The sequence below is a fragment of the Homalodisca vitripennis genome, unplaced genomic scaffold (assembly GCF_021130785.1).
Source record: "Homalodisca vitripennis isolate AUS2020 unplaced genomic scaffold, UT_GWSS_2.1 ScUCBcl_6102;HRSCAF=13156, whole genome shotgun sequence".
Classification (NCBI taxonomy): Eukaryota; Metazoa; Arthropoda; class Insecta; order Hemiptera; family Cicadellidae; genus Homalodisca; species Homalodisca vitripennis.
In genome coordinates this window covers 2,261-29,875 of record NW_025782211.1, presented here as the reverse complement: position 1 = coordinate 29,875, position 27,615 = coordinate 2,261, and the positions used below count along the sequence as shown (strand labels likewise).

General features: G+C 32.8%; 1 protein-coding gene across 1 annotated transcript; it reads right to left on the bottom strand.

Moving 5' to 3' along the window:
• Positions 1 to 290: 290 nt before the first annotated feature.
• On the bottom strand, positions 291 to 25,166 carry LOC124373654 (cytochrome b5-related protein-like). Its single transcript, XM_046832006.1, has 2 exons — positions 24,902 to 25,166; positions 291 to 416 (listed from the first exon to the last, which is right to left on the bottom strand). Exons 1-2 carry the CDS (start codon positions 25,106 to 25,108, stop codon positions 291 to 293), a joined length of 333 nt encoding a protein of 110 aa, XP_046687962.1. The 5' UTR covers positions 25,109 to 25,166.
• Positions 25,167 to 27,615: the final 2,449 nt, after the last annotated feature.

Sequence of the window (27,615 nt, the reverse complement as noted above, 5' to 3'; positions counted from 1 at the left end):
TTTATATAGGTCAGTTTTGTTCTGAGATATCATGTGGACAGATAGACAGAAATGAAAATTTTTCAGCCCCTCGAGTCAGCCTTCAGTAACGCTCCAGCCAATATGTAACGCTTTATAATATGTAAGGTTCTCACTAATCTCACTAAATTAAGAGATGTGATTTTACATTCATTTCAATGATAAATAGTATTTCTATTACAAAAATATCTTCACTCACTGTTTCACTTGGTCCAGGTCTAACTCCTTTAAGTTTCTCATAAACTCTGGACTTCAGGGTCCGATAAAAACCATCAGGATGGAAAGTAAAAGCTGAATTCCTTGGGGTTTTTGCAGGTCTGACATAAAAGTTCTCCAGCATTTTTTGAGGCCAGAGGTCCAATATGGTGAGCTTCAAATGCTTCAGTTATATCAGTCCCCTGCAAAATACCAAAACATTGTAAGTAAGCAACAGTAACAATATTATAAACAGTTTCATTTCTATTCAGACTTAATCATAATAGTCCAGGAGCCAAGATCCAATTTGCATTAAGTATGAGCACACAACCGGGTTTTTCTTGAACTGACATCTTTCCTAAGAAAGGAATTGATTGTCAGCTACACTAGTTTTGGCGGAGGTTAAAATGAAAGGTTATGAAAAGGATTAAAAATATGAATGATAATTCTTTTCCCAGACCATATTTTCTTAGCTTTACAGACATAAAACTAACTGTCAGGCATGTAAATAAATATTAAATCAGCATCAGCTAACTTTAAACAGAGGCTCTTAATGTAGTGACGTGCAGTCTCTTTGTCTAGTTGACTGATGGTGATATAACTAGTAGTTAGGTATCTGACAGTTAGTTTGAAACTTATCACGCTTGAAAATATATAATAAGAGAAACAATAATTGGTCCCATATTTTTAACCCTTTTGATACCCTCTGATTTTGATCTCCATGTGGCTGACAACTGATTTCTTTTGTAGGAAAAATTTATCAATTCCAGGAACAACCAGGTTGTGTGCCAGGACAATGCAAATTTGCTCTCGGCTCCTGAATTGTAAAGGACATCCTCAAGAAGATTATCCTCGGTAGTCACAGTAGAACTGTGTGTTTCTTATATCCACTTGTGCTATCGTAACTAAGTGTTATTAAATATTTGTAATGGTATATAACAACTCAGGCCTACAGTCTGCCTGTGTTCGCAATTTCTTCAAAACATGAAATTAAAAAATGTATTTATTAAAGACATCTAAAGGGCTATCAATCCCTCTCTACCATTCAACCTCATATTGTATACAGTAAATTTAAAATAGTATGACAAAATTGTGGTAAATTATTAACTTATTCTTAAAATACAAACTAAAAACTTTATAGATAGTATGATAAATACAAGAAAACTCAAAATGAAGAACAAGAAGACACATTCAATCACTCTAACACACCCACTGACCACATGACCGCTACAAGCAGCACCACATGACCGCAACAATCAGCACCACCGTCACTCCCAAAGGCCCCCCAGCAGCAGAACCCTAACCCCCTCCCCAAAGTGTGCATGGTCCTCAATACATCTGATATCATCGGGAAGAGCGTTCCTAAGGAGACAAGTCTGAACAGTAAAGAACCTATTGCAAAATTTTGAACGAGTCTTTTTTCAGTCAAATTTAACCTGTGATGATTTACAGCAATTTCACTTATCTTGCAATTATTATAATTATGAATTGTTTCAATTAAGTTTTCTTGATTAATCTTTACAAACAAAGCATTGCTCACCTTACAACTGGGGAAAAATGTTTTTAATTTCTGAACTCTGATGATTACCTTGAGTTGCAATTCTAAAATTTCTAAAGCAAAAACTAAAAAAAAACACAAGTGTGCATAGATTACCAAAGGTATCCTGGTTTCTAGAGAAAAAGTTATTTTTCTCAGAATTCAACAAGCACACATTCAATAAGGAATTCAATAGATTTTTTCAAAATTACAAACTAATTATTAGAAAAGTCATCAAAGCTACCTATAATGTAAACAATGCATTGTTCATGTTGAAAAAAGTCTCAAAAGCCGCATAAGCCATCATCAACATTAAAAATATTGAAATTACAAACCTGCAAACTGCAAATCAACGATAAACTCCTTATTTAAGTAAGGATAGTAGAGGAGTTTCAATGAATAGGTATCATGTTCAGCCCATCAGTGCCAATTCCACTAGCTTCATTTGCTCTTACCCCAGTATCAGAGGAGGAAATTGCTGGAGTGATAAGAGACTTTCCATCAAAACGGTCTGGTTGACTCAAACAATGTGCCAACGTGGCTCCTAAAACAGTGCTCTAAGCATTTATTGGGGCCGCTTGAACACCTCATTAAACCTCTCTTTTTACACAAGAAATTTCCATCCTCTCTCAAAATCAACAAAGTCCATTCCAATTTTCAAGAAGGGTGACCCTCTTTTAACTCAAAATTATCACCTCATCTAGATGCTGCCAGCCTTCAGCAAAATATTTTGAGAAGCTTTTTTTTCCAATGAGTGAATTGGGATTCCAAAGTGGTAAATCGACAGTAGACACAGTCGTGCATCTAGCCGATGCAATAGTAGAAGGAATCGAAAGTCAAGGAGATATTTTGAGTATTTTGCTTGACTTTTCAAAGCGTACTACTGTGAAATGAAAAATTCTTTATTTATACAGGCAAAGTTAGGGCCGTATGGCCCTTTCTTACACTTAACCTGCGATAACGTAAAATATTAAAAATGAATCAAATATTACCTTAGGAACAAAAAATTAAATAAAGAATAAAAAGTTAATTTTTTTTTGATAATTAAATCCTCATTCACAAACTGGAGTATTACAGGATGCAACGAATGTCATTCAAGTGGCTCAAATTGTGTCTCAGTAAGCGAACACTGAGTCTGAGCTATGGGGTTCCTTAGGGTCTCCATATTTAGCCCTTTACTCTTCTTGATTTACATAAATGATGTTAGTTCATCGATACAGCAAGGGCAACCCATCCAGTACACAGTTGATACAACTCTCTGTCTCAACTCAAAATCATAAGGAGAACTTTGAAAAAATTACTTTCATTGAGCTCAACAGTGTAGTTCAACATTTCAACAGCCACGACCTGCAAACAAATCTCTTGATATCGACATTCATTCAATTTAGTTTGCCTACAAACAGATTTATATAATAGTCCAACAGTTATGTTAGATGAAAAACTGAATTCTACTCAATGAAAATCCTCGGAATATACACCTAGATAGAGGTTTGACTTAGGATTGTCATGTGGATCATGATTGTTCAAATTTATCTTCAGGCACTTGTGTTTTGAGAAAACTGTCCGAATACTTCCCAAATTTGGTACTGATGATGGTATATTATGGGCTGATCTACCTATACCTTCTTGCACAAGCACATATTTTTTCAGAATTTTTATCTTTAAAAAAATGGGTTTGAAAAATTGCAAAACTGCAATGGATAGAATCGTGCAGGCCAGCTTTTAGAAATATGAAACTGTTGACATTACCTTGTCTCTACATCTTGGAAAAATATCTTTTTTCAAATGCAAATGCTCTTATAACTCTTATGCAAAATACTAAATGCTCTTATGCAACTACATGTATGGATGACTACTGAACTGTGACAGATGACACAGGACAGTAGCTCACGAGCGTTTGCCTACTCAAGCAGGAGTTCGATTTGTCAACAAACTGACGAACTCGATCAAAAGCGCCCCCCCATGCTGAAGGCATTTAAAATTCATTTAAAACAACATTGACCATACACGTTTTCTTCAGTATAGAGAGTTTATGGCAAAAAATTGGGAGACCTCTCAATTGGTTGACTAACCAGAGAATAAATACAATCTATACTAGTTTTATATATAAATTTTGTGATCTATTTTTCCATTATTTATGTTTTTGTTGGTATATTTTTTAATAAACCAGTAAATTAATATTTGAAGGTTCGTTGGGCCAACAATCTTATTTGTACAATTAACAGAAATGAAACAAATGAAACGGGCCAGCAGACTAATTGAATCTCTACATCTTTATAAAGTGGGCCGGTCATTGAGCCAACGATCAGTGGAGTAATCAAACCGTTCCCGTTTTCACATGTTGTTTTAAACACTGGGACCTACAACACAGATAGCTGACAAAAGCTAATGTGTTAGCTTTGCAAATGTGTTGTAATCAGAATCACACAAATGTGTTTAAACGCATTGAAAATTTACGTTTGAAAATCCCAAACTACTTTATTTCCATAAATAAAAATTCTGTGACATTAAAAATTGGTAAAATTAAAATGATCAATACTTTACCTTAATATGAACCGTCCATACAAAAAAAATATTTTATGTATAAGAAAGTACTTACTTATTGATTTATTTATCACTACAGCCACAATTTTTTATGGGGGAAAGAAGAAATTGAACATGATATTTTAACATGTGACATAGAAACACATGTAACCTAAGTATTGTAATAAAATGAGCTAGAAATTAGAAATTTTGTGTGCAACCTCAACAAAGAGTGTTACGCAACATGTGGTGTGGTGGACTTCTATCATGTTTAAATGGGTCCTGATGCATGGTCAACTTAACAGGAAAAACAGCAAATGGACAACTTATTAACAGTAATTGTGGAAATTGTTACTGGAAATCTCAACTTAAAACCTTAACTTTGAATCCAAGATTTCACATTCTAAGAATCATCTGAGCCTAGTCTAAAGTAATGTGACAAAAAATGCAATCCTATGTTAGAACACATCATCCACACAATATACAAATTTGCATGAATATTTTACATTTTTACAGCACATGCTGATATGAAATTAGGTAATTTTTTTATTTTACCTGAAGCATTTTCAAAAAATTACAATTATTTCAAGAATTTTAAAAACCGAATAAAACACATGTTGGTTGAGTTATCATAGTTAGAGCTGTACAAAAGTCTTAAATTGCTAAAAATATGAACCAATAGAAGTACATATTCACAGTTCAACGGTTCAGTTGCCATCCTGTATGATATGAAAGTAAATGAGGATTAACTTGTTCTAACTCAATATCTGATGTGTTTGAAAAGGAAAGAAAAATTATTAGGAAAAATATTGACTATTCTGTAATTGGGAAAGAATTTCAATGCCTGTACTTGTTTCCTTCATTTTCAATTATTTTAAAATCATTTAATGGTTATCCTATTCATGTGGCCTTCTCTGACCTATGCAGACCTATGCATGAAAAATAGTGTTAGTATTGCGGCACCATACAGCTTTAGGGATGCTTTAAAGAGGAATGTGAAAAATAAAGTAATTTTTTGGAACTAAAGTGTCCAAGTGAAGGCAATATGTTAAAAACTGCACCGAGGCTGTATTGGATTTTTCTATCAGGGCTTGACGCAACTGAAAGCTCTGACAATATTAAAAGTTACCTTAAGGATCTGAAGGACTCAGATTCATATGTGTGTGAAAAGCTGACTACAAGGTTTAATGGTTATAGCTCATTTAAGATTGGCGTGCCATTTAATTTAAGTGAAGAAACTGATGCATCCAAACTTGTGGCCTGAGGGATGTATAATTGGAAAGTATAAGCCCCACAGGAAATAAAACCGAGGCTATGGGAACACCTGGTGATTTTTTTAGCACAAAACACGTATGTAACCAAAGGGTCCTAGGTGCAGATATGAGTAGGCCATCAAAGCCTATAGACTTGGACTATAAATCTAAGGACAGTGTAAATATTGTACATTGGAATGTGCAGGGTTTTCTTGGAAAGAGAGATGAAGCTAATTTGTTGGCAATGAAATTTAATACAGACATGTTGTGTGTTTTGTGAAACATTGGTTGAGCAGCGATGAACTGATGGAGGTGAGTCTACCAGATTTTAAATTGATCAGCGCATTTTGTAGATCTTCGGGCCAAAGAGGGGGCACTGCAATATTTTTAAGATCCAGATGGCTGGGCGAGGAGATGACTTTTTTAACAGAACTGTCTAGTCAATATATCTGTGAAGTAGCTGCTGTATTTATAAAGGAGATTAACCTAGTTTGTATCGAAATATATAGAGTACCTGACGGTCAGAACTTTGACAATTTTATTGAGCAGCGATGTAATGAATTGTTGAGTAATTTTATGGAATAGTAATAAGAATAAGGCATCAATTATGCTGTGTGGCGATTTTAATATTGAATATTTTAGTCAATGACTCTAGGAAAGCTTAAGTTTTTTAGATTTACTTTTAGGTTTTAAACCTTTGGACAACCATTTCAGATGTAACTAGGCCTAGTACGAATTTTGTGGATGGCGGATCATGTATTGACAACATTGCCCACTACTGTACATTTTGACAGAATTGGAGAATGCTGCAGTGGAGCCTATGGTTATGTCAGACCATCATGGCGATTGTTCTAAAAATGCAAATTGTTACCAAGGAAAGATAACGTTACCAGTCATGTAAATAGTAGGCTAACCAATGTAAATAGTTCTAAGCAAAAAAGATTTTAAAAATTGTCAGAACAATTGATTATATCAATTCATCAAGTTCATTGTATTTTGTCACTCTAATTAGTAAAATTAACTGTTGCTTCTGTATGAGTTTAAATAGCATAGATGATAAATTTGACTATTTTTTAAATAAATTTATGAACATTGTGAATATTGCTTTTCCTATTAAGTATGTACCAGCTGTTAGGGATTATTGTAAACTTCCCTCTTGGTATAATACAGACCTCAAAGAACTTAAGGAAAGTTGTTTATATATGTATGCTCAGTATAAGTTCTACAGGCATAACCTACTTTAAAGAATGTTATATGAAATTAAAGAAGAAATATAAAAGCGATGTTAGAAGTTGTAAGCTACGTTTTAATTGTGAGAGGGTGTCATCTGCTAAAAATAAACCTAAAATTATTTGGTCTATTATTAATGAAAATATAAGTAATAGTGATAGGTCTAAAAGTACAGAAGTTGGAAGTAGTCTAACAGCTTGTGATTTCAATAACTTTTTTTGTGAATAGTGTAAATGATCTCATTGCTAATGTGCCTTTTTCTAGTCAGTCTATGTCCATACTATTTAAGTAAGTTAAGTTGTAATGTGTCTAACTGTGAATTTAGTATTACTGAAGTAAAGGTTGAACAGATGTATGATGCTATTAATTTGTTAAGTAATAGTTCATGTCTGGATGTGTATGGTTTTAATTCTGAGCTGTTGAAACTTGCTGCACCTTTTATTGCCGAAGCTCTAGCCTATCTCTTGAAATCTTTGTATTAATAATGGTACATTTCCAAGGTGCCTTAAGCTGGCAAAGGTTATACCACTGTATAAAAAAGGTTCACGGAAAGAACATAAGAGTTTTAGACCTGTCTCGATAATTCCAATTGTTTCAAAAGTGTTTGAGGTAATAATAAATAGGCAAGTAATTCAGTATTTTGAAAGTAACCTATTGTTATCAGATAGTCAGTTTGGTTTTAGGCCTAAGAGAGGAACACTAAATGCTATTGTAAAATTTATGAAGAACTGTATTCATGGTGTAGATGATAAAAAAGTGGTCATAGGCAAGTTCTTCGACATGTCTAAAGCCTTCGACACGGTAAATCATGAAATTTTGTTAGATAAACTTAAGTATTATGGTTTTGATGATCTGTCTTTACAATTTTTTAAATCATATCTCAAAGAGAGATATCAAATGGTTGCTTTTAATGGAAGCTCTTCTCAATACAATGCAGTTACAGCAGGGGTTCAACAAGGATCCATTTTGAGACCTGTATTATTTATAATTTATGTAAATGACCTGCCAGCCTCCATAAATAACAATGTGACAAGATCATACATGTTTGCAGACGACCTAGCAATCTTACTGAATGGTAAAAATCTTAATGTAGTAAATGATTCTCTATTAGTCGCTAACTCAATTGTGAATGATTGGTGTGCGGCGAACGTCCTCTGTGTAAACCATGAGAAAACTCAGGAGATTAATTTTAGTTTGCAACATAAACCTAACCATGATAATGTAAAGTTTCTAGGTGTTCACCTCCAAGAGAATCTGAAATGGAACAGGCATATAGAAGTTTTATGTAAAAAATTAGCAAAAGGCATTTTTATGTTGTTAAGATTGAGATTAATTGTAAATATTGAAACATTGACTGCAGTATACTATGCACACATCCAGAGTCATTTGTCCTATGGAGTTATTGTATGGGGCAATGTTCCTAACACCAAAAGACTTTTGATATTGCAGAAGAGAGCTATTAGGATAATGTGTAATGTAAACAATAGAACCCATTGCAAACCTTTGTTTAGACAATTAGAGGTGTTGACTGTGCCTTCTATATTTGTTCTGGATGTATTACTGTATGTTAAAAATAACTTGCAGACAATAACAGTAAATAGCTCTATACATAATTACTTTACTAGAAATTGTTCTAATCTTAGAGTAAACTACTGTACCTACCAGTGTACCAAAAATAGTTTTGTAGAGATAGGTATTAAAATTTATAACATGTTACCAAATCATATTAAATGTCTAGATTTTATTAGGTTTAAGAAATGCTTAAAACATATCTTAGTAAATCTAGCAGCATACAGTTTAGATGAAGTTATAGATCATATTGAAGCTAACATAGTCTAGTTATGAATATTTTACTTTTATAATACAATTTGTTTTGTATGAGATGACGATGCCATGCATACCACATTTGTAACGGCAATAAAAAATAAAAATTCTGATTCTGATTCTCAATAGACCATGTTTGTGATTCATTAAATAAAGCTATTCTTACAATATTTTCAAGCACTTATACATCCATCCAAGGAATCTCAGATGGTTTCAATGTAAATGTTATTCATAGTAATCCATTATACTAGAATAAGGGTTTTGGACACAATACAGTGTGATTTTGGAAAGAGAAACAGCATAATATAAGATTTTATTTCTTGTTGTTAGCTAAAATTGGCTGAAATGATTTATTACCATAAGTAATTATTTAAAAAGTAAGTACTCATCGATGAGGAGCATACCAAAGAATTTATTTTAGGAGAGAGGTTAGTTCGGAAGGTTAAGAGTTTACAATTGTATACTATTACGAATAAAAGAAAGTGAAAAATATTTAAACCGTGTATGCAAGTGTGTATTAAACTTATTGCTAGAATTCTAAATGGTTTTAGTTATTTCTGACTGGAAATATTAAGGTAAAACACAATTTAGGGGGATGATGGACCCCCATATCTTTTCTCTGAGTAAGCCCCTGCAGTGACTCATGATAAGGAAGTTCTACAATTTTTGCTTGGAGTCCCAAATTAAGAGATGCTGGTCTCAGTTAATATTATGACAGCATGCTGAAATCTAGTTTTCGAAATCAAATTCCATCCCTGGGTCATCCAAGGATAACCTGAACAACTTTACAAGGCTTCATGTGTTATTTAACGAATAAAATTGGTTTGGTGACATATGAAAGCAGGTTCCAAAATACCCTATCTGTTGTTGCTTTCCCAAGTACCATTCTCAAAGTATGATATCCAATTAGATGCTATATAAGACCATCATTACATTTTAAAAGCAGCCAATGTACTAGTTGCTTGCAAATCAAACCACAACTATGCAAATACCTACTTTTTAGTTGTAAAACCAACAGTACAATGATGAGAAAACTCTGTATTCTGCAATACATTGAACAAGATTCAACTAAAAATTATACTGTTTTCTACACTGTTTCAAATACAACCTGATTATAGTGAAATTTTAAATAAAACACAGCTCATTTGTCATAATCAGTTCTTTATTTTTACATAAACGTTTATATATAGGCATTACTATAGAAAAAGGTAAAATTGTCATAGTATAGTGTAATAATGATAAAGGAATATATATATATATATATATATATATATACAGTGCCCGATTTCTAGAAATTGAGGTACCGGAACTACAACCTGCCGAGACTTATCCCCCACCCCCTTCTATTATACATCATTCCATCACCACAAAACAGTGTTTGCCTGTGTAAAGAATTAGGTTCTTGAAAGGAAACAAGAAGATTTTATAGAACTCAAACTTCCTTTTATTAACATAAATAGCAGTAGAGCAATACAGCGTTTACTTTTTATATTCGGAATTCTTTTTTAAAATATAGTTCATCCGTATTTCTTTTCTCTTGATCTCTCCTTACTTTTGGACAGCTAGCGCTGAGTGGTTGTCCAGAAACAAGCCAAGTGTCAATGTATTTTTCTGGTTGAAACAGCCGAAGAGGAGGTCCATTTATTTTTAACAAACAACAGGCCAGACACCGTTGTAATTTTGAGTGACGATCTCAGAGGTGTTATTATTAAATTCATTTGAGAAAACCCTTTTTCACGTTCATTGGATGAAATGGCAACGGAGTTGATCGACTGCTCGAGCCGACAGAGGCTGTCTGGTAACGTTCTGGAGTAGATATATTCTCTGAAACCCGTTATTAACTGCCTTTCATTAAACTTATCCTGGAAGCAAGTTTTCTCATTTCGTTTTCTCCGAACGTTATTGGGCTGTCTTCAGGCCAGTTTCTTAGTGTCCATAAACTTTGAAAGTTTCTGCTAACTTAGTATCTTTTTTCATTTAACAGTCTCGCTTTAATAGACGTTTTCAGTACTCCGTAAAATATTTCCGGGTTCATAGGTTGGCCGTTTACTCGACCAGCTTTTGTTTGGAGAGGAACACTGAAAAAATACAAGTTGTCAACTGCTTCATTGGGCCATTTTAGAGTATAGACCAGGAGTTGTTTTTCCTTTCTTCTTCGAATAAAGCCACTACGATTTTGCAATTTTTCTATTTGCATAGCTCAAATCTGGCGTTACAATGCTGTAAAGCTTCACTTAGTTCTGAAAGCTCTTGGAAAGCGTCAGCCATCAAACCCAGGTCTAATATGAAATTTGTATCTGTGATTTTGTTGAGGAGGCCAGAAAAAGTACTTCTTTCTTTGTTGTCTCTAGTTGTATCATTTGAAGTGTTTTACCTAACGCGTCCGTAGGACTCCCATACAGCTGAGACGGATCTGAAACTAGATGCGACCCAACGGGTGCTGAAAACTCTTCAAAAATTTTAAAATTTCTCCCTCTAATAGATTCGCACAGTTCCGGAGTTCCCTACTGTTCTTTGGTGAGGCGTGATAGATAACATAGAGTTTATCAATAAAGGATTTCAATCTGATTACAATCTGAAAAAACACCGGACGTATATAATAAAACTTTACTTATTACTTAAGGAAGTGGATTCATCAATAATTATTATCAGACCAACTTTTGTCTCATTCTCAATAATTTTACTTACAAATTTTTTTCTTCATTTCCTTACTGATGTGCAAAGCAATGTTAGCACAAGCTTTGTCAGAATGTAAAATGCGACCCATGTTAATCCCGTTAAGTTCTTGTAAATCTATTTCTGTTTCAAACTCATTAAAGGATTGATTTTCTTTAACAACCTTGTATGCCGTTCGAAATATTTTTCAGTCACTTCTTTTTCCTGGGAACGCTGTTTCAAGATATTTTTCTCCAATGCTCTGCTTTAGCTTCGGATAAAATTTCATCTGCTGCTTTATGGCCAGCACTCTCTTTGTGGTCATGAATGTTTTTTCCTTAATGAAGTTTTGTTTTTTCTCTTTTGTATCTCCATAACTGTCTATCTCACCATTTGCCCCATTCTTTTGAAATTTTTCATTCCCTGTTTTTTTTCTTTACAGATAAGATCCCAACTTTCCTTACTAGTCTAGTCCTACATCCTAACATTCCATTTTTAATAAACAACCAGTCATACCTTTTGCAAAATTCTGTTTTTTTTTGCGAGTTATTCCAACAATCTGGCAAGTCATTGTTGCATTCAATTGGCTGTTCTTTTTCTTTAGGGGGTTTCACATTAATTTCAAATCTGGTTACCTTTTCACTGCTAGAAGATGGTTTGTGACGTCCTATGAAATCTGTTGTTCATGGTTGTCTGGACATGCAACAGTTTTCGTTTAAGTCTTTTACTGTCACCGCCCGAAGACGAAAAGTAATCCTGTTAATTTTTTTGTTTATTTTATTTCACAATAAACACTTAACTAACAAATACAAACACAGAAAAATATGTAACCTCAATGAAGTAACATAATAAATGCAAGAAAACCACGTTTTCGATGGAGAGGCGCATACACATTTGAAACCACTACTACTGAGCAACTGAGCGAAATGCCGTAAGCGTAATACGACACGTCCGACACAGCCTGATGGTGGAGAGGGAACATATGGGGGGGAGTTAGTAATCGGGCGGGGCGAGTCTATATGCTGCTGACGGAGGGGAAGACGCATGTGGAGGAGGAAAGATTAAGAGGCTTCTGGCGCATTTTATAAACTGTAGGCACTTCGAGATAGCTTCGTGATACATTTGAATGTTTTATTAATTGATTGCGAGGTAAACTATAGTAATCATATATTTTAAGAATTTTGATGTTCATAATAAATTTGGGTAATTAACTCATCAACCAAAAATTTAGTTTTGGTTTCAGTGGCTTTTTGATACAGATTACTATTATTATTATTAATTTTTTGAAGGATAGAGGTCCCGGAACGCCGTTCCGTCTCAAATCGAGCCCTGTATATTTATATATATATATATATATAAGAGGCTAGCATAACAAACTTGATGCAATCTATGCTAAAATAAAATTTTTAAAATTCAGAATCCATTAAATACTCATCATTACTATAATAGTTTTTTTTTTTAACAAAATCAACAAAAATCTGTTAGTTTGCTTTTAAATTCTTTGAATTGATTAAATACTTATATTTTAGAGGTAACTTATTGTATAGTTTTTTGCCGCGTACATTGGAGTTTTTTTGTACAAGGCGCAAGTCGATGGATGTCATATTGAAAATTGGCTCTAAATCTTGTATTGTAATTATGATCGAAGTTAAAGTTTTTAATGTGGTAAGCTTTCAAAGTTCGATTGTACTGTTAGTAGGATTTTCAGAATGCATAAATTTTTAATTCTTTAAACAGAGGTTTGCAAGAAGTTCTAAATTATGTAAAAGTCATTAATCTAATAATGTTTTTCTGGATCTTAAAAACTTTATCAGAGTCAGAAAATGATCTAAAAATTAAATACCAAACTGAATTATTTGAAAAAAGAAATTTAGTTAATTGTATTTTAGTTTCCAAATTAATTGAGTTTTTTCAACACTAGCATTTTAATAACATTCAGAGTTTAATCTCCTCATAATTTTCAATATAATTTTTTCCAAGAAAAGTTTTTTTTACTTAGATTTAATATAATTGGGTTTTATAATTGTTAAGCCAGTAACCCCTTCAACAGTTTTTGACATAATATTATGTTCATAGCGATTGTGTAAAGATGTGCTTACTGATGTAACATTACGCATTGTTATATTGTTCTTGTTTGATTGTTTTCTGATAAGTAATATTGCGCAAGAAGCATTTGCATGGCAACCACGTGTTGCACTAGTAGTTCTGTCCAGTCAGTTCTCAGAATGGGTTTTTTATGGACAATTTTTAACCAAGGCCTGGGCAGAAACCCGCCACATGTCAACAGGGTGGCGAAGTAGTGGGAACATGATGTGTCCCGCCGGAATGTCTTTTTCCGGGGTCCGCCAATGCAGAGTACGGCCCTGGTTCTTGCAATTCCTAGTCCTCTACCACGAGCGATTGCACATTGGTGAGGCACCATAGGCTAATCGCTCAGAGCAGACAACTATTGCATATTGCTCTTGCATTTAACCTGTCCTGGAGTACTTTATGGATTTATTTTCTAGTAATTATTGCACTGTGGAAATGTCCAGTGCACAAATAGACAATTGGCTTCGTTTGGGTGATGATGACATAGACAGGGATAGTGAAATAATGACTTATTTGATGATGTATAAAAAACAAAAATTTGATATAAAGTACTAAAAATAACAATTTTGCAAAGAAATGTATATATCTAGACTCTACAAACCTGTTTATGCAAAAGAGAAAAACATTCACCAAAACAACATAAATTAATGAAAAGTCATTAAGGTCTTAAGTTACTTTGGCATTAATTTTGTAAAAGGATGAAAATTTCAAGTTTTAGTAATTCATTTTAGTTTATGTCAAGGTTTTTAATCTGCAGATAGCTCGGAGGGGATCATTATATTATAGCACAACGGCGGAATGGATGTTTGATATTTCAGAGAGACGGACAGACAGATAAAATGGCAGACAGATGCTATAAAGACATTAAATCATTTTCAGAAACATTGTAGTCAGTGTACAAGAAATCATAATTTATTAGAGTAGCATTAGCGTTGACCATGCATGATGCAGTGACAGTTTACCTTGAGACTGATATATGAATGACATTATTATAATTTCAAGGACAAAAAACCCAGTTTCTCTACATATGCTTAGCTGGATTTCTCTGTTTGTTTATAGTAACTCAGTAAATAATGAAACGTCTCACAATAACATTAACATTAACTATAATCATCTGTGTAAAAAAGAGGGATATAACACCCTAAAATACCCTACAAATTTCAAAAATATAAATACAACAGCTATCTAATTTTTTTGAAATGCAGCATTTAACTGTTTTACTTTAAATTAGCCTGTCTAATACATTTAAATTTAGATTTATTCCAAACTACTCTGATTTGGTGTGCTATTATATCAGATTCACTCCTACCCCTTCCTCTTCCAAGCCAATCCAAGTTGCAACACCGGTCTATAATTGTAGTTCCAAATGTAACTACTCAGACATAAAAATAACAAATTGATTGTGAAGTCAAATTCTAATTGTTTGGATAGAAATTTGTTTAACATAACAGTTATTAAAAGAAATTAGTTAAACAAATTTAACTGTTATAATAGTTTAAAAATATAACCTATTATTAAAATTATCAAACCAGTAATCATTTACCCAAGTTAGTGTAGAATTCATTGCAGATTAATATAGTAAGTTAATTATTGATGAATTAATTGATCTACTGTGTGTACAATCCCTTTAAAATTTGAGAATTATCTCAGTGTTACCTACAAGCTAAGTTCTCATGAAATTATCTTTAAAAGTTTTAACTAAATGTAGGAAATGAATATTGACCCATAATTATTCATAATGGAGAGTTTTTTCACAAATTAGTTTAATTTTAACCTGGTTTTTATAAAATATGGTAAATACCAAATTGAAAAGAAGAGTATATCAATTTAATGACCGGCAAAGGTAACATTTCTTAAAAATCCACATGGACTTTTATACATCTATTATAAATATATTTATAATAGACATTTGGTTATACATCCATCTCAATTATATTTACTTTCAAATGATTCAGTAAGAAATATAGTTAGTTGTTATTTCCTCGTCTTTTTATCAATTTACATTACACAATAAGACATTAAAATAACTAATACCTTTTAATAACTTACCGACTGTAAATAGCTTATCTAAAAATAAATCATAACCATTAGAGTCTATTACTTTTTACAAAAATGTGATATATTCCATAAGCACAAACTCCTTAATTCAGTTTATTCATTTGTTGTATATGTCCATCCAAAAATTAAATATTCATTTATTATTACCAAGCCAAGAAAATTTCTGTTACTTTTACTTTCAAGTAAATTCCATTGTAAACTATTTGAAGTTCGACTATGCTGTTATGTGGGATTACTCTAAAAGATACAAAAGTGTGTTTTTATGATTTAACTTTAAATTGTGGCATTTCAATGGTGTTTCCAATTTTGATGGATTAATCATAAAAATTTTAACTTACTGTGTTTGCAGATGTTTTTATATTTGAGTCATCATATTGCAGGCAAAGGTTTCTTTGTAATATACGAGGCAGCGTAAATACCATGTACATAAAAACAGAGGAAACTTAAGGACCTAAAGTTGAGACTTAGAGAACTCAAAAATGTTCTGTAATTTAGATGAAACAACTTGTTTTTATCCCTCCTCACGAAAAAAAAATTAAACAAATTAAAATTTATTCTTTAAATATTATTTAGCTATGACAATATGTACTTTGAATATCCTACTAATTTTTCATTTGTTTTTGATTGAAAGAACATTTTCACACACTATCAAAGACCATTGATAGATCCATATAGATTCTTATAGTGTCTACCGTATTGATTCCACAACACAGTCTATCAATTCACTTGCAGACATCCTGGTTGAAAGTAATGTTCGAAAAAATTCTTATTTCTAGGTACTGCATTAACTGATCATGAATCACTTTCTCATTAGCTTTGTAGCATTAGGAGGTAGTGGTTTACTACGTAGTACCTATAATCATTTTATGCGTCTTGTACATTTTATATAAAGATATATATTTTTAATTTATCACAAAAATCCCTAACACAAAGACAAGTTAACAATAGATATAAAATTTAATAATATACAGTTGAAGGTTTATTTTTAACAAATTTTTGTTCTCTCAAGTCAGATAGATGCTTTCCTAGAAATTTCAGGTCATGGAGTTATTTAATAGGAGTAATTAATAAGATATTATGACTGAGTCATTTAGAATGACTCAAATTTACACTTTCAGTAAATTTGAAGATGATAAAACACAAAATAAAACAAACTAAATCAATCTGGCAAAGTGGCAATACTTGAATGATTTCAAGTCTATTAGTACGAGTAAATAAACCTTGATTACAGTTCACCAATGATTGGACTAAAACATTAATTTATAATAGTGGAATCAAAATACGCTATCTTTGTAGTGTTCACTACAAATAAATGTATTCTTGACAAATTTTAACAAGAGTCACTGAGGATTAAAAGTGAACTTTTAAGGGAACCTTAATTGTAACATCAAATCTGGTCGACAGTCGGCTCACTCTACAAAAGAGTGATGATGGAGCTGTTGTGTACGGACTTGTAACTAAAGCTATATATCACAAAAAGCCTACAGCAGCTGACTACATCTCCGCATTTAACCAAATGACCAAAGACTTCAAAGAGAGAGGACTTAAGAGACTTATATGCTCGCCTTTGGGTTGTGTTAGGGACTGCCTGCCTCCTGATCTTTTTATTCACAAGCTTATTGAATTTCGTCTGACAACCAATGCACAAGTTTTTTGTTATCACTCATAATGAAACAACCATATGGGGTGCTGCGAAACGGACTATCACATGAGAAGTTTTGTGAGTTGTGTTTACGCCAGCTAATTTTATCTTCTTTAAGTCAAGAGCTAAAACCTCCACCGTCAACGCCTGACCTAAACAGCTGTTTGTCTCTCTCACAAACTTCAACGTCTTTTAATGAGAGGAAAGATGGCCCGACAGATGTTCCTGACATGATGGAGATGAGGTCTTTTCCACCACTGCCTGCATCTGCCGCTGTAAACCTCAGCAGTGACCAGCAAGTTATGGATGTGGAAACTGGTGACAGCTTGAATATGGAGGAGGATGCCCTGAATATGCCCTCAAGAGTCAAGTGAAAGTATTGTTGGTTTCAGGAAGTCAGTGCTCAATATTTTCAAGTGAGGTTGGTGAATTGAGTGATATTGACCCTTTACTTGGCTCTTCTACACCTGAAGCAGCGATGTCAAGTGTACATCGGACAAATTTTTTAGAAAAGGAGTTGAACAAAATCAATGTAGGTTAAAAACTTGGTAAATTAGAAAAATGTAAAAAAATTAACCATCTTCCATCAAAATGTACAATACCTACCTACGAGAATTGACCTTTTAGAAATTGCTCTTGAGGAATTGAATCCCGATGTTGTAGCTCTTAGTGAGCACAGTTTTGAACGAAAATGAAATTTCTCGGCTTAATGTATGTAATTACTCAGTAAGTTCTTTTTTTTTTTGCCGTTCTAGAAACTACACGAGGAGGAGTTATGGTGTTAACTAAAAATGGGATCAAAAGTAAAAATATAAGTAAAATTTTTCAATTGACAAATTAATAACTGAAAAGGAATTTGAATGTTGTGTTTCAGAAATTACCATTGCAAATGTTGTTGTTGTAATTGTTTGCCTATACAGATCTCCAAATAAATAGTCTAATCAATAACTTTTTTGAAAAACTGGACCAACTGCTGAATGTTCTCTGCAATAACTTTTGGTAACATTATTATCGCTGGGGACATCAATATAAATATTTTAAATAATAATCTGACTTTAAAAAAGTTTTAGAAATATATTAACTGAACATGGAGTGTATTATGCAGTTAATTTTCCTACTAGATTTAGTAAAGAAACTGCAACATCAATTGACAACTTTATAACCAATATTGATAAAAAATATATAAAAGTGGAGGGGAATTATCACAGCAGTATCTGATCATGACGGGCAATTGATGGAAGTTGGTAAATTTTTATGATACAGATAGCAATAAACATAATAAATATAGAGAATTAAACAAGAAAATTTAGCGAAAGTAATATTAAAACTTTCTTAAAAACTTTTAGGATCAGAAAGTTGGATAGATGTTTATATGTCTGGTGTCAATGACAAGTTTCAATACTTTCCATTCTATTTTTTTTGCATTAATTTTAACATTTGTTTCCTAAAGTATCTAGTCTAAGACCTAATTTGCATATCCAAAAACAATTGGGTGACAGAAGAGATTAAAAACGAAAGAACAGATTTAATTGAGCAAGAAAAGATATATAGGAAGAACAAACAAAATAATAACTTAAAGCAGCTAAAAATTAAAAAAGTGATCTTAAACTAAAAATTAATTCAAGCTAAAAAAAGATTTTTTGATAAAAAAATAAAATGTTTCAAGTAACGTTAACAAAACAACCTGGAAGTTAATTAACATGCAAACTGGTAAAAATAAGAATTTAAAAGAAAACATTATGTTGCTTAATAAAGAAAAACTGTTGTTGGATCCAGGTAGAGTTTGCAATGTTTTTAATAACTTCTTCATCAATGTTGTGGATCAGCAGATATCCCATGGTGATGAAGATGTGCCTAAATCCTCAAATTATTGTAATAGAGATTGGAATCCAAATTTAAAAAGTATTTCGATTCAGTCAAGTTACACAACAGCAAGTTTAAAAAAATTGTCAGTTCATTTAATAATAAATATTCTACTGGTTTTGATGAAGTACCAATTGTAATAATAAAAAAAGCAATAAGGCATTTATTAAGACCGTTAACACACACTATAAACTCTTCTCTAATATCTGGTAAATTCCCAGATGAACTGAAAACTGCTAAAGTAATTCCTATTTACAAAAAAGGAGATCCTCAGGTGCCTGGAGAGCTACAGGCCAGTATCATTATTATCGACGTTTTCTAAAATATTTGAGAAAGTTGTTAATGAACAACTGTTAAAACTATCTGTCGGAAAATGATTTTCTTGATAATCAACAACATGGTTTTCGTCCAGGCAGGTCAACAATTACTGCATCAGTAGAATTTGTGCAAAATTTAATAGAGGAATTAGATAAAGGTAATAGACCTTTAGGAATTTTTATGGATTTGACAAGAGCGTTTGACAGCGTAATTCATGACGAACTTATAAATGTTCTGGAAGATTTAGGCTTAAAAAATAAAGAAATAAATTGGTTTTCACTCTTACATCAGTAACCGTAATCAATACGTTGAATTATCATACTTAATAAATAAAGACAAAATTAATTTTTGTATCCGAAAAAAAACTCATAAAGTATGGCGTACCACAAGGTTCAATTTTGGGTCCCTTACTATTTATTTGCTATATAACAGGACTTTCTACAGTAGCAGAGGAAAACAAAATGTGTTTATACGCTGATGATGCAAGCGTAATTGTCAAAGGAAAGGATCCCAAGGTAATTGAAACATCATCTCTTAATTGTTTGAATAAAATTAACTCTTTTTTAACTAAAAAAAATTTGTTACTTAACCCCGGCAAAACACATTTTATACCCTTTAAAACACACCAATCGAAGTTTAATTTTCAATAAGACATTAAGATAAATAACCAAAATATAATGGAGGTAGAGGAAACTTGTTTCCTAGGTCTAATAATAGATCAAAATTTAAGCTGGAATCAACATGTACAAACCGTAAATAAAAAAAGCAATCATCTGGCCTGTACGCCCTTAGGCAAATGGCAAACCTTTGTAACCAGGATACTTTAAAAACAAATTTATTTTTCTTTAATACATTCCCATATAAGCTACGGGATCAGTGTATATGGAGCTACTTCAAATAAAAACCTTGAAAAAAATTCTTATACTACAAAAAAAATCAATACGGTTAATTCTAAATTTACCATGGCAAGCAACCGTTAAACATTTATTTGCACAATTAAGAAATTTTAACTGTTTACCAGTCAATACATATACGATACAATAACTTACACAAAAATTTAAAAATATACCTAACTATACCACTCATAGATATAATACTAGGAGTGGTATAATTTTTGAAAATCATAAATTAGAGCTGTTTAAAAAGAAAACTGAATACGCTGGTACACAAACGATTTATTCAATACATTCCTATTGACATAAAAATAAAATTGAAGGAAATCAATCCGTTTAGAAATAAATTAAAAAATTATCTCATATCACGATCATTTTATTCTTTTGAAGAATTTTTTGAGGGGCTTTGGGCCATTAAATATAAATAAAATAAAAATTGAGTTAATTTTTAGTTGTTTAAATTAACAATATTTATGTTATTAACATAAGATTTTAGATAGGTTTAACCTGTATCTGTGATGATATTAGTCTATCTGTATTTTGTGACACTATTCTGACTGTATTTATAATATTACAGCTTTGAATAAAAGATCTATGACTATGACTATGACTATGACTAACACATACACTTTATAAAACTTGTACTAACAGACATTCATTTGATAGTTATGATCTGTTGTACAAATGCTTTAGATAATTGGTTTTTAATACTACCTATTTGCCATTGTTCAGTGATACAATACAATCAGTAAAACTATGTTTCGAGATCTGAAATCTGATCTCTTCTTCAGATAAAATGACTAAACTAATGTCTACTAACTAAAGTTAGTTTTTTTGTTGAGCTGGCTACGAATAACAAAAGGAACACACAACAAAAGGAACACACGGTTTGGGTGCCGGACCATGAGGGCATTCATGGAAATGAAAAAGCAGACATCCTCGCCAAAAAGGGAGCTGAGTCCATAATGGTGGGGCCTGCCTGAGCCACGTTACAGGATAGCTTTCTCCAACAGCAAAGTTCTTGTAAAAGATTGGGAAAAGAGGATAAGAATCAATCACTAATTGGAGTAGAGCCTCAGGATTAAAACAATCTAAAATGTTTATCTCTCCTTATGCTAAAGGGTGGGGCAGCTCTTCTAGATCAGAGTAAGGAGGATATAAGACTGATACTAGGGATGTTGACAGGACATGGCTCCCTAAGAAAACATCTTATGAGGGTGGGCCTCAGCCAGACAAAGGAATGTAGACTCTGAGGAGTAGAGGAGGAATCAGCAAAGCATATATGGTTAAATTGTCCTGCCATTTCAAAAATTTGGTTAAATTCCTGGGAGCATATCTCTTCAGCCCCAAGGATATCAGAGAACAGGAGCCCTCAAATTTGATCAGCTTCTGTAAAAGCCTAAGATTCTGAGGACACAAATATAAATAAGGGAGGCTCAAAGGTCCTTTTTAGAACTAAGCGCGATGACTAACCATCTGTTTCCCTCAGGATAAAAAAAAAACTGAAGTTAGTTTAGTCATTTACCCGAAGAAGAAATCAAATTGCAGATCTCAAAATATAGTATTATTGATTATATTGTATTACGAAACGATGGGAAATGTCCGGAAAAATCCTGTTTCCTTCACAATCCTTCCATTGTCGAAAATAAACTTCAAACAAAGAACAACTTATTTAATATACAATTTTTTGATTAATTTAAATTATGAATTTAATTTTTTTCGTTGTCATCCAAAATTTTGGTTCCTTTCAATAATTGATCTCATTTCTTCTGAAGAACCTAGAAAATATATTTTTGGGAGGATAGAGGAAGTGGAGTGGTACATCTCAAAAACTTTTGAGGGGTAAAGTCTTGATAATAAGAATCAAGAATGTTTTATTGCCTCTAGACACAATTTATGTAACCAACTAAGTCATATGACTGAAATCTTTAATGTACAATGTATCACTATGGAAGAAAAATAGTACTTGGCTACAGTAGCAAAATTCAATCAGAAAAGATCACTTAAGATTCCCAAAATATCCAAATTAAAAACAAAATAAATAAAATCAATTAAATTTCATACAAAATCATAAAATTAACACGTTTGCTGCGGACTACTGTCCAGACTGTCCAGTCAGCTACTCTACCAAATGTGCAGCAATCACTAATTTCACGTGTCATGTGCTGCAATCTTACCATAGATCTCTGAAACTTTCAAACTTGTTTCTATACAGGGTGTCCTTGATTTTATAACACCCATTGACAAAATTGTAATCTTAATGCACTGCCACCTGAATGAAGATTTTGAACTCTTTGTAAATGATATTGATAAATTTTGGTTTCTTTCAATGTTTTACAGACTGTATTACAAGATCTATTTAATCTATTTGAAAGTCGTTGAGTACTAAGTTGAGGACTGCGTTGTATCACATCAATGATATTATCTTGTTCGCATACAAGCTGTATTACAGGACGTTCTCTACTCGAACAAGTTATTTCCATTTGCTCGTAAGTTATTGAAAACTGATGCAAATGCTACATTAGTAGGTGTTCTTTTATTCTTCTATATCGTCTTTCATATTCACGTTGAGCTACATGACTACTTCCACTGGCAAAACAATATCTGCATAATCATGATTTGAAAATGTAAATGGTATCTTGTCGTTAAAAAACACAAATAAAGTATGAATACGAGTAATAAAATAATACACATACCCTACACAAATCAAAGATAATAGACAAGTTACTCCAACAGCTGAATTACTGGATAGCTGTACACTTATAACTTGTATTCAGGTATTGTTGCAGCAGTGTTGACTACTCTTGATTTTCAATAAACTAAAAGCATTTCAATTGACACTGTACCGGTATTTTTAATATCTTGTTTCTCAACCTACAATGTTTTGTAATTATTTACTTCTTGACTGAAAAAATCTTTAATTTTTTTTCAGGAAGATAGTTTCATTTAATAAACAAATATTGCATTTTCTGTCTTATTTTTGGTATGTGTTGATTTAACTAAACATTAATTATTTAAACTTTGTGTTTGTTTATCATTGGCCTATTCTACATCATTCTCTTCAGAAAAACATTATCTCTAAGTTTTGGTTATAAACTTAGCATGTTTATTACTCATTTAATGAAGTTAATTTACTTCAAATTTAAACAAAGCATCTTTCGCTAGGCGTAGTTCACTAACAAAGCGTTTCCGAACATATGTTTATATGAACTTTTTATCATTATTTTGATAAGAGGAAACTACTTGAGAAATTTGTCGGGTTACTTGTGGGACACTCTGTATGATGTATGTTTGACCAGTGTTAGTGACACACGTACACATAATGTACCCTTACAATGTCTTTTGTAAATGAATGTGTGTTATGTTTCATATTACAATTATTCACAAAAAATATTTTAATAATTTCTGCTTTTTTGTGTGTGTTATTATTGCGTTAAATAACTTGTTTTTTATTGCCTAATATGAAAAGGCTACTTTTATTGAACAATAATTATGTATATATTGTTTGTGCAATTTATACTCTATATTTGCCTTTATTTTTACTAAACTGTATATACTGCATTAATTCTATATCTCTTTCTGCGGCCTAGTGCCTACAATACCATTCCTTACTGGATTAAAATATTCACGTACAGTGAGAGACCAATGAACCATTGTTTCACGAATCAGCTGTTTACTGTACACTCAGCAACCAATCACAACAGTTGACTTATCAAGGCTCCGTGTTGTTGCCCACCTTGCAAGCGACGGCACGCTTGACCAGTACACTAAAAATCCCGCCTGGGGCACGTACACTCTCAGCCACTGCTGACCATACTTACTCAACACGTGACTTTATGCCCCATGTGTTACTCTCTCATTTAAATATTAGTTTTTATCTCTATTTGTTGCACATTTACATTAACATTAAAGTCAGTGCTCTGGATTGGCAATCTCTACCAGAACGTCTCTGTTTCCCGGACACCCGCGTCTACCGTGCTCTACAGGACTGGCCACAGTGTTATGAGCTATTCGTTTGCGGTCGTATTGTGCGTGAGTGAATCCGTGAAGGACATCTTCCGTCTTCACGCCTGTGCCTACAAAGACAGCAGCCTATTTCCACACTTCCTGATCACAATCTGGCCCTCAACAACAGCAGACTACTACGGTTACCCCTCATGAAAACAAAGGTAACTGTTTATTTTCTGCACTTTATTTGAATATGCACTTTTCATAAACTCATTATGTGTAACCTTGTGAACTCTTGTTAAAATCAGTGTGCTCGGCGTCTTTACTGCCTAGTGTGAAGTGGTCCTTCTTAATCGATCCTCTAAAATCTTATTTCAACGGTTTCTCATAACCAAAATTCATTCTTTTCAGTGTGTGTTTGTGGTATAAACAAGTCATAATTTTGTATCCAATATATGCAGGACCACTGTATGTGCAGTTATGATACTTTGAGACAAACTGTATCAAAATCAAGGTCACCTTGAGTATTTCTGGTCCTTTTCGATATCGCTTATTACAACTGGTAAGTTATTATGATTTTACATTTACTTTAAAAGTGCCTTTGCCAAAAATGCATGGCTCAGTTCTGTTAATTACTTTAGAGTATAATGAACACAAATAGCATCAACTGAACAAAAATGATGAGTTTGATTAATGCTGTATATTGGGTACACAATGGGGACCTTTTACCACAGCAAATGTGTTAAAAATACTTTTAAAAGATACAAACGGGAACAGTTTTTTTAAGTGACACATGACATTGGTAATTAAACCTGTTTTGTAAACATTCAAAAAAATTAAATAGGTTTGTTACCTTAGTGATTTCAAGCCACTGGGAGCCACCGGGGTGGGAGTGGACCCAAGAAGACAACTCGTACAGACCATCATGAACTCTCCACAGCCCCTCGGCTCCATCCACTTCCCTCCGGCCCTCAAGCCATCCGTCTGCTGTCAACTGTCCTCCCTTCTCCCTCCACTCCGGGTACTTCCAGTCAGGCCAGCTGCTCTCCAGGTTAGGCATCTCTCCTCTATTGGATACCTTCAGAGTCGGTCCGAATTCTCTCTATTGCGGTAAACATTCAGACCATCAACCGCTGACCTGTAGAAGATAGCCAGGTCATCTCACTTGATAAGAGTCACTTTGCAGTTTTATATGCCGGTCAGATCTACCAATTAATTTTGTTTACCAAATAAGTTACGCAAGTTTTCTTTGGTTATGCGATACACATGAAGAGCTTCTTATTTCCAATCTTTGGTGACAAGCAAATTGTATTTTATTCTTTTAAATAAGTAATTTAGAACAATATAAAAACATACATATTGTCATTGTAATAGACTTTCAAAATGTACTAATTTTATAAAAAAGATAAGATTGGACAGAATTTAAAGATAACTAAAGTCATGATTTTGCATTAAAAAAGAGCATTGTAAATTCTTTTGTAACCACATTTAATTTGCATTAAATTACAAGAGTCAACTATGAAGAAATGAGTCAACAAGTATTAAAGCAACAACATAGTAACAAGCCAGCGTCTTCCTTTTTTAGAAGATCTATAAATTTGATATTGATTGCCTATGTTATCCAATTAGCGTTCTTGTCATTGGGTATAAAGTTAATCATTAAAACAATCACATAGTTTATTGATTTAATGTAATAGCTATGTAGTACACTGTGCTAAGTAATGAGTGGATTTAAAGAGATATTCTCAACCCAACAATCAGAGTAAATGAGGAAAACAATTATTTTAAAACTGTTGCTCATCGTATATTTATGACTAATTACTGTCATGGGAACTTATTACTGGTAAGGCTTGAGTTTCCTCCCACAGAAGTAAAAAAGTATGATTTATGAGTATGCGTATGTGGGTAATTGTATACGTATGGTACATTTAAATTATTACATGTTAAAATTTATTCTGCATTGAGTCCTCAATACATGGATAATACAAGTTAAATATATTCGGAACAATGTGAAAATAAACTGTAACTAATTTTACTACTATGTGTGAAATATTAAAACTTTACAGTTTCATTCACACCTTTTTTATCAACAACATTTGGAATCTTTGAACCACAAAAACTTTGTTCTGCCTTAGAGTATAGTTAGATCGATTTTCTTTAACATCTAACAAACATTACATTTGTAGATGTAAAAACAAGGTAAATGTTATAATTTGCAATTCACGAAAAACTTGAAAACATGACATCTATGTTAGATGAAATATTGTGTATTTATCTGTAACACTTTTAATTCAAGATCAAAACTTTTCCTCCCTTCCTGCTATTTCTCCAACGGGTACCATATGAAAGATGAGAACGAAAGGATGCATAGTGTAACTGAGATTAACATATATGAAGACGTCAGGGGAAAAACAGGCTTAGTCAATTTTTTTTCAAAATACGTTTTTTTTCTATTTATAATAAAAATTGAACATTGTTAAACATATCATATACATCAATTTTGGGCAAAAACAAGCTCCAGTCCCTAGTAATAAGAATAAGAAAAATCCACGTCCTGGGGAAGAACGAGCTTAGTCCTACTTTTTGTGGGGAAAAAAAGGCTCAGTCCAGCTGAGAACTGTGGGAGTGGGATCAGCTGATCTGTTTATTTTGTCTTTCTTGGATTGGATTGGTGGTGTTGTTTTAAAAGTTAATCCTGTTAACATGTTCACTCTGTTATGATTGTAAAGTTCCTCTGCAAGTGAAGAATAGTAAGCTTATGTTTTTTATGTTTGTAGTTGAGCTAAAGAGGGAAATGTGATGTAGGCTAATTTTTTTTAGTGAATGTGTCAGAACAAGTGCAAATTCAACATAACCTCCAAACATTAGTTGTGTGAGTAGCAAGATAACTGTAGATATATTGCTTAGGCCCTTGTATATTTAAGTTATTGGCATGGATAGTGGAGAGGACGATATTCCTCAAGTGCAATGCCTTGCTGCAACAAAGCAAACCAACGAGCAGCTTTCAAAAAAACGGAAAAAATATGGCAGGATGTCGGCTGTGACTAAAATGCTAAAAATTCAAAGCCATGAAATGGGCAGTGACTGTCAGTGTTTGCGTGGCTGTTTCAGGACGAGTAAAATGAGACATCTCGGAATAAGATTCTCTCCGACTTTAATCTTATGAGGTCACATGATGAAACAAAATAGCTATTTATGTGGGTTAATAACTGTCATACCTGTTCAGCGTAGAAGGCCTAGAGTAGAAAATGCTAGAGAAAAAATCAAGCATCCTTATGCCTATAAAGTACGAGTATTGAAAGATAACAATGTTAGTAGAAGAAAGCATTTGTCGTAAGGCAATTCAATTTTCTATTCACGGAATTTCCAAAGCCAAAGTTGAGTTCTTGGTTAAGAGAGTCTTAAATCTGCTGGCACATCACCAAAGGACAAACGTGGTAAAAATTTAAATAGGCCACATAGAGTATCTAATGAAACTGTAGATCTTATACGTGATCACATAAAATCATTTAAAGGAAGATCATCGCACTATAGCCTCCACAAAAGTAACAAAACCTACCTACCTGA

Excerpts from the sequence above, each read along its gene's own strand:
- LOC124373654 (XM_046832006.1), bottom strand. The coding sequence starts at position 25,108 with ATGCCTAACCTGGAGAGCAGCTGGCCTGACTGGAAGTACCCGGAGTGG. Across the intron at positions 417-24,901 it reads AGTGGCTTGAAATCACTAAG|GGGACTGATATAACTGAAGC; the intron begins GTAACAAACCTA and ends GGTATTTTGCAG.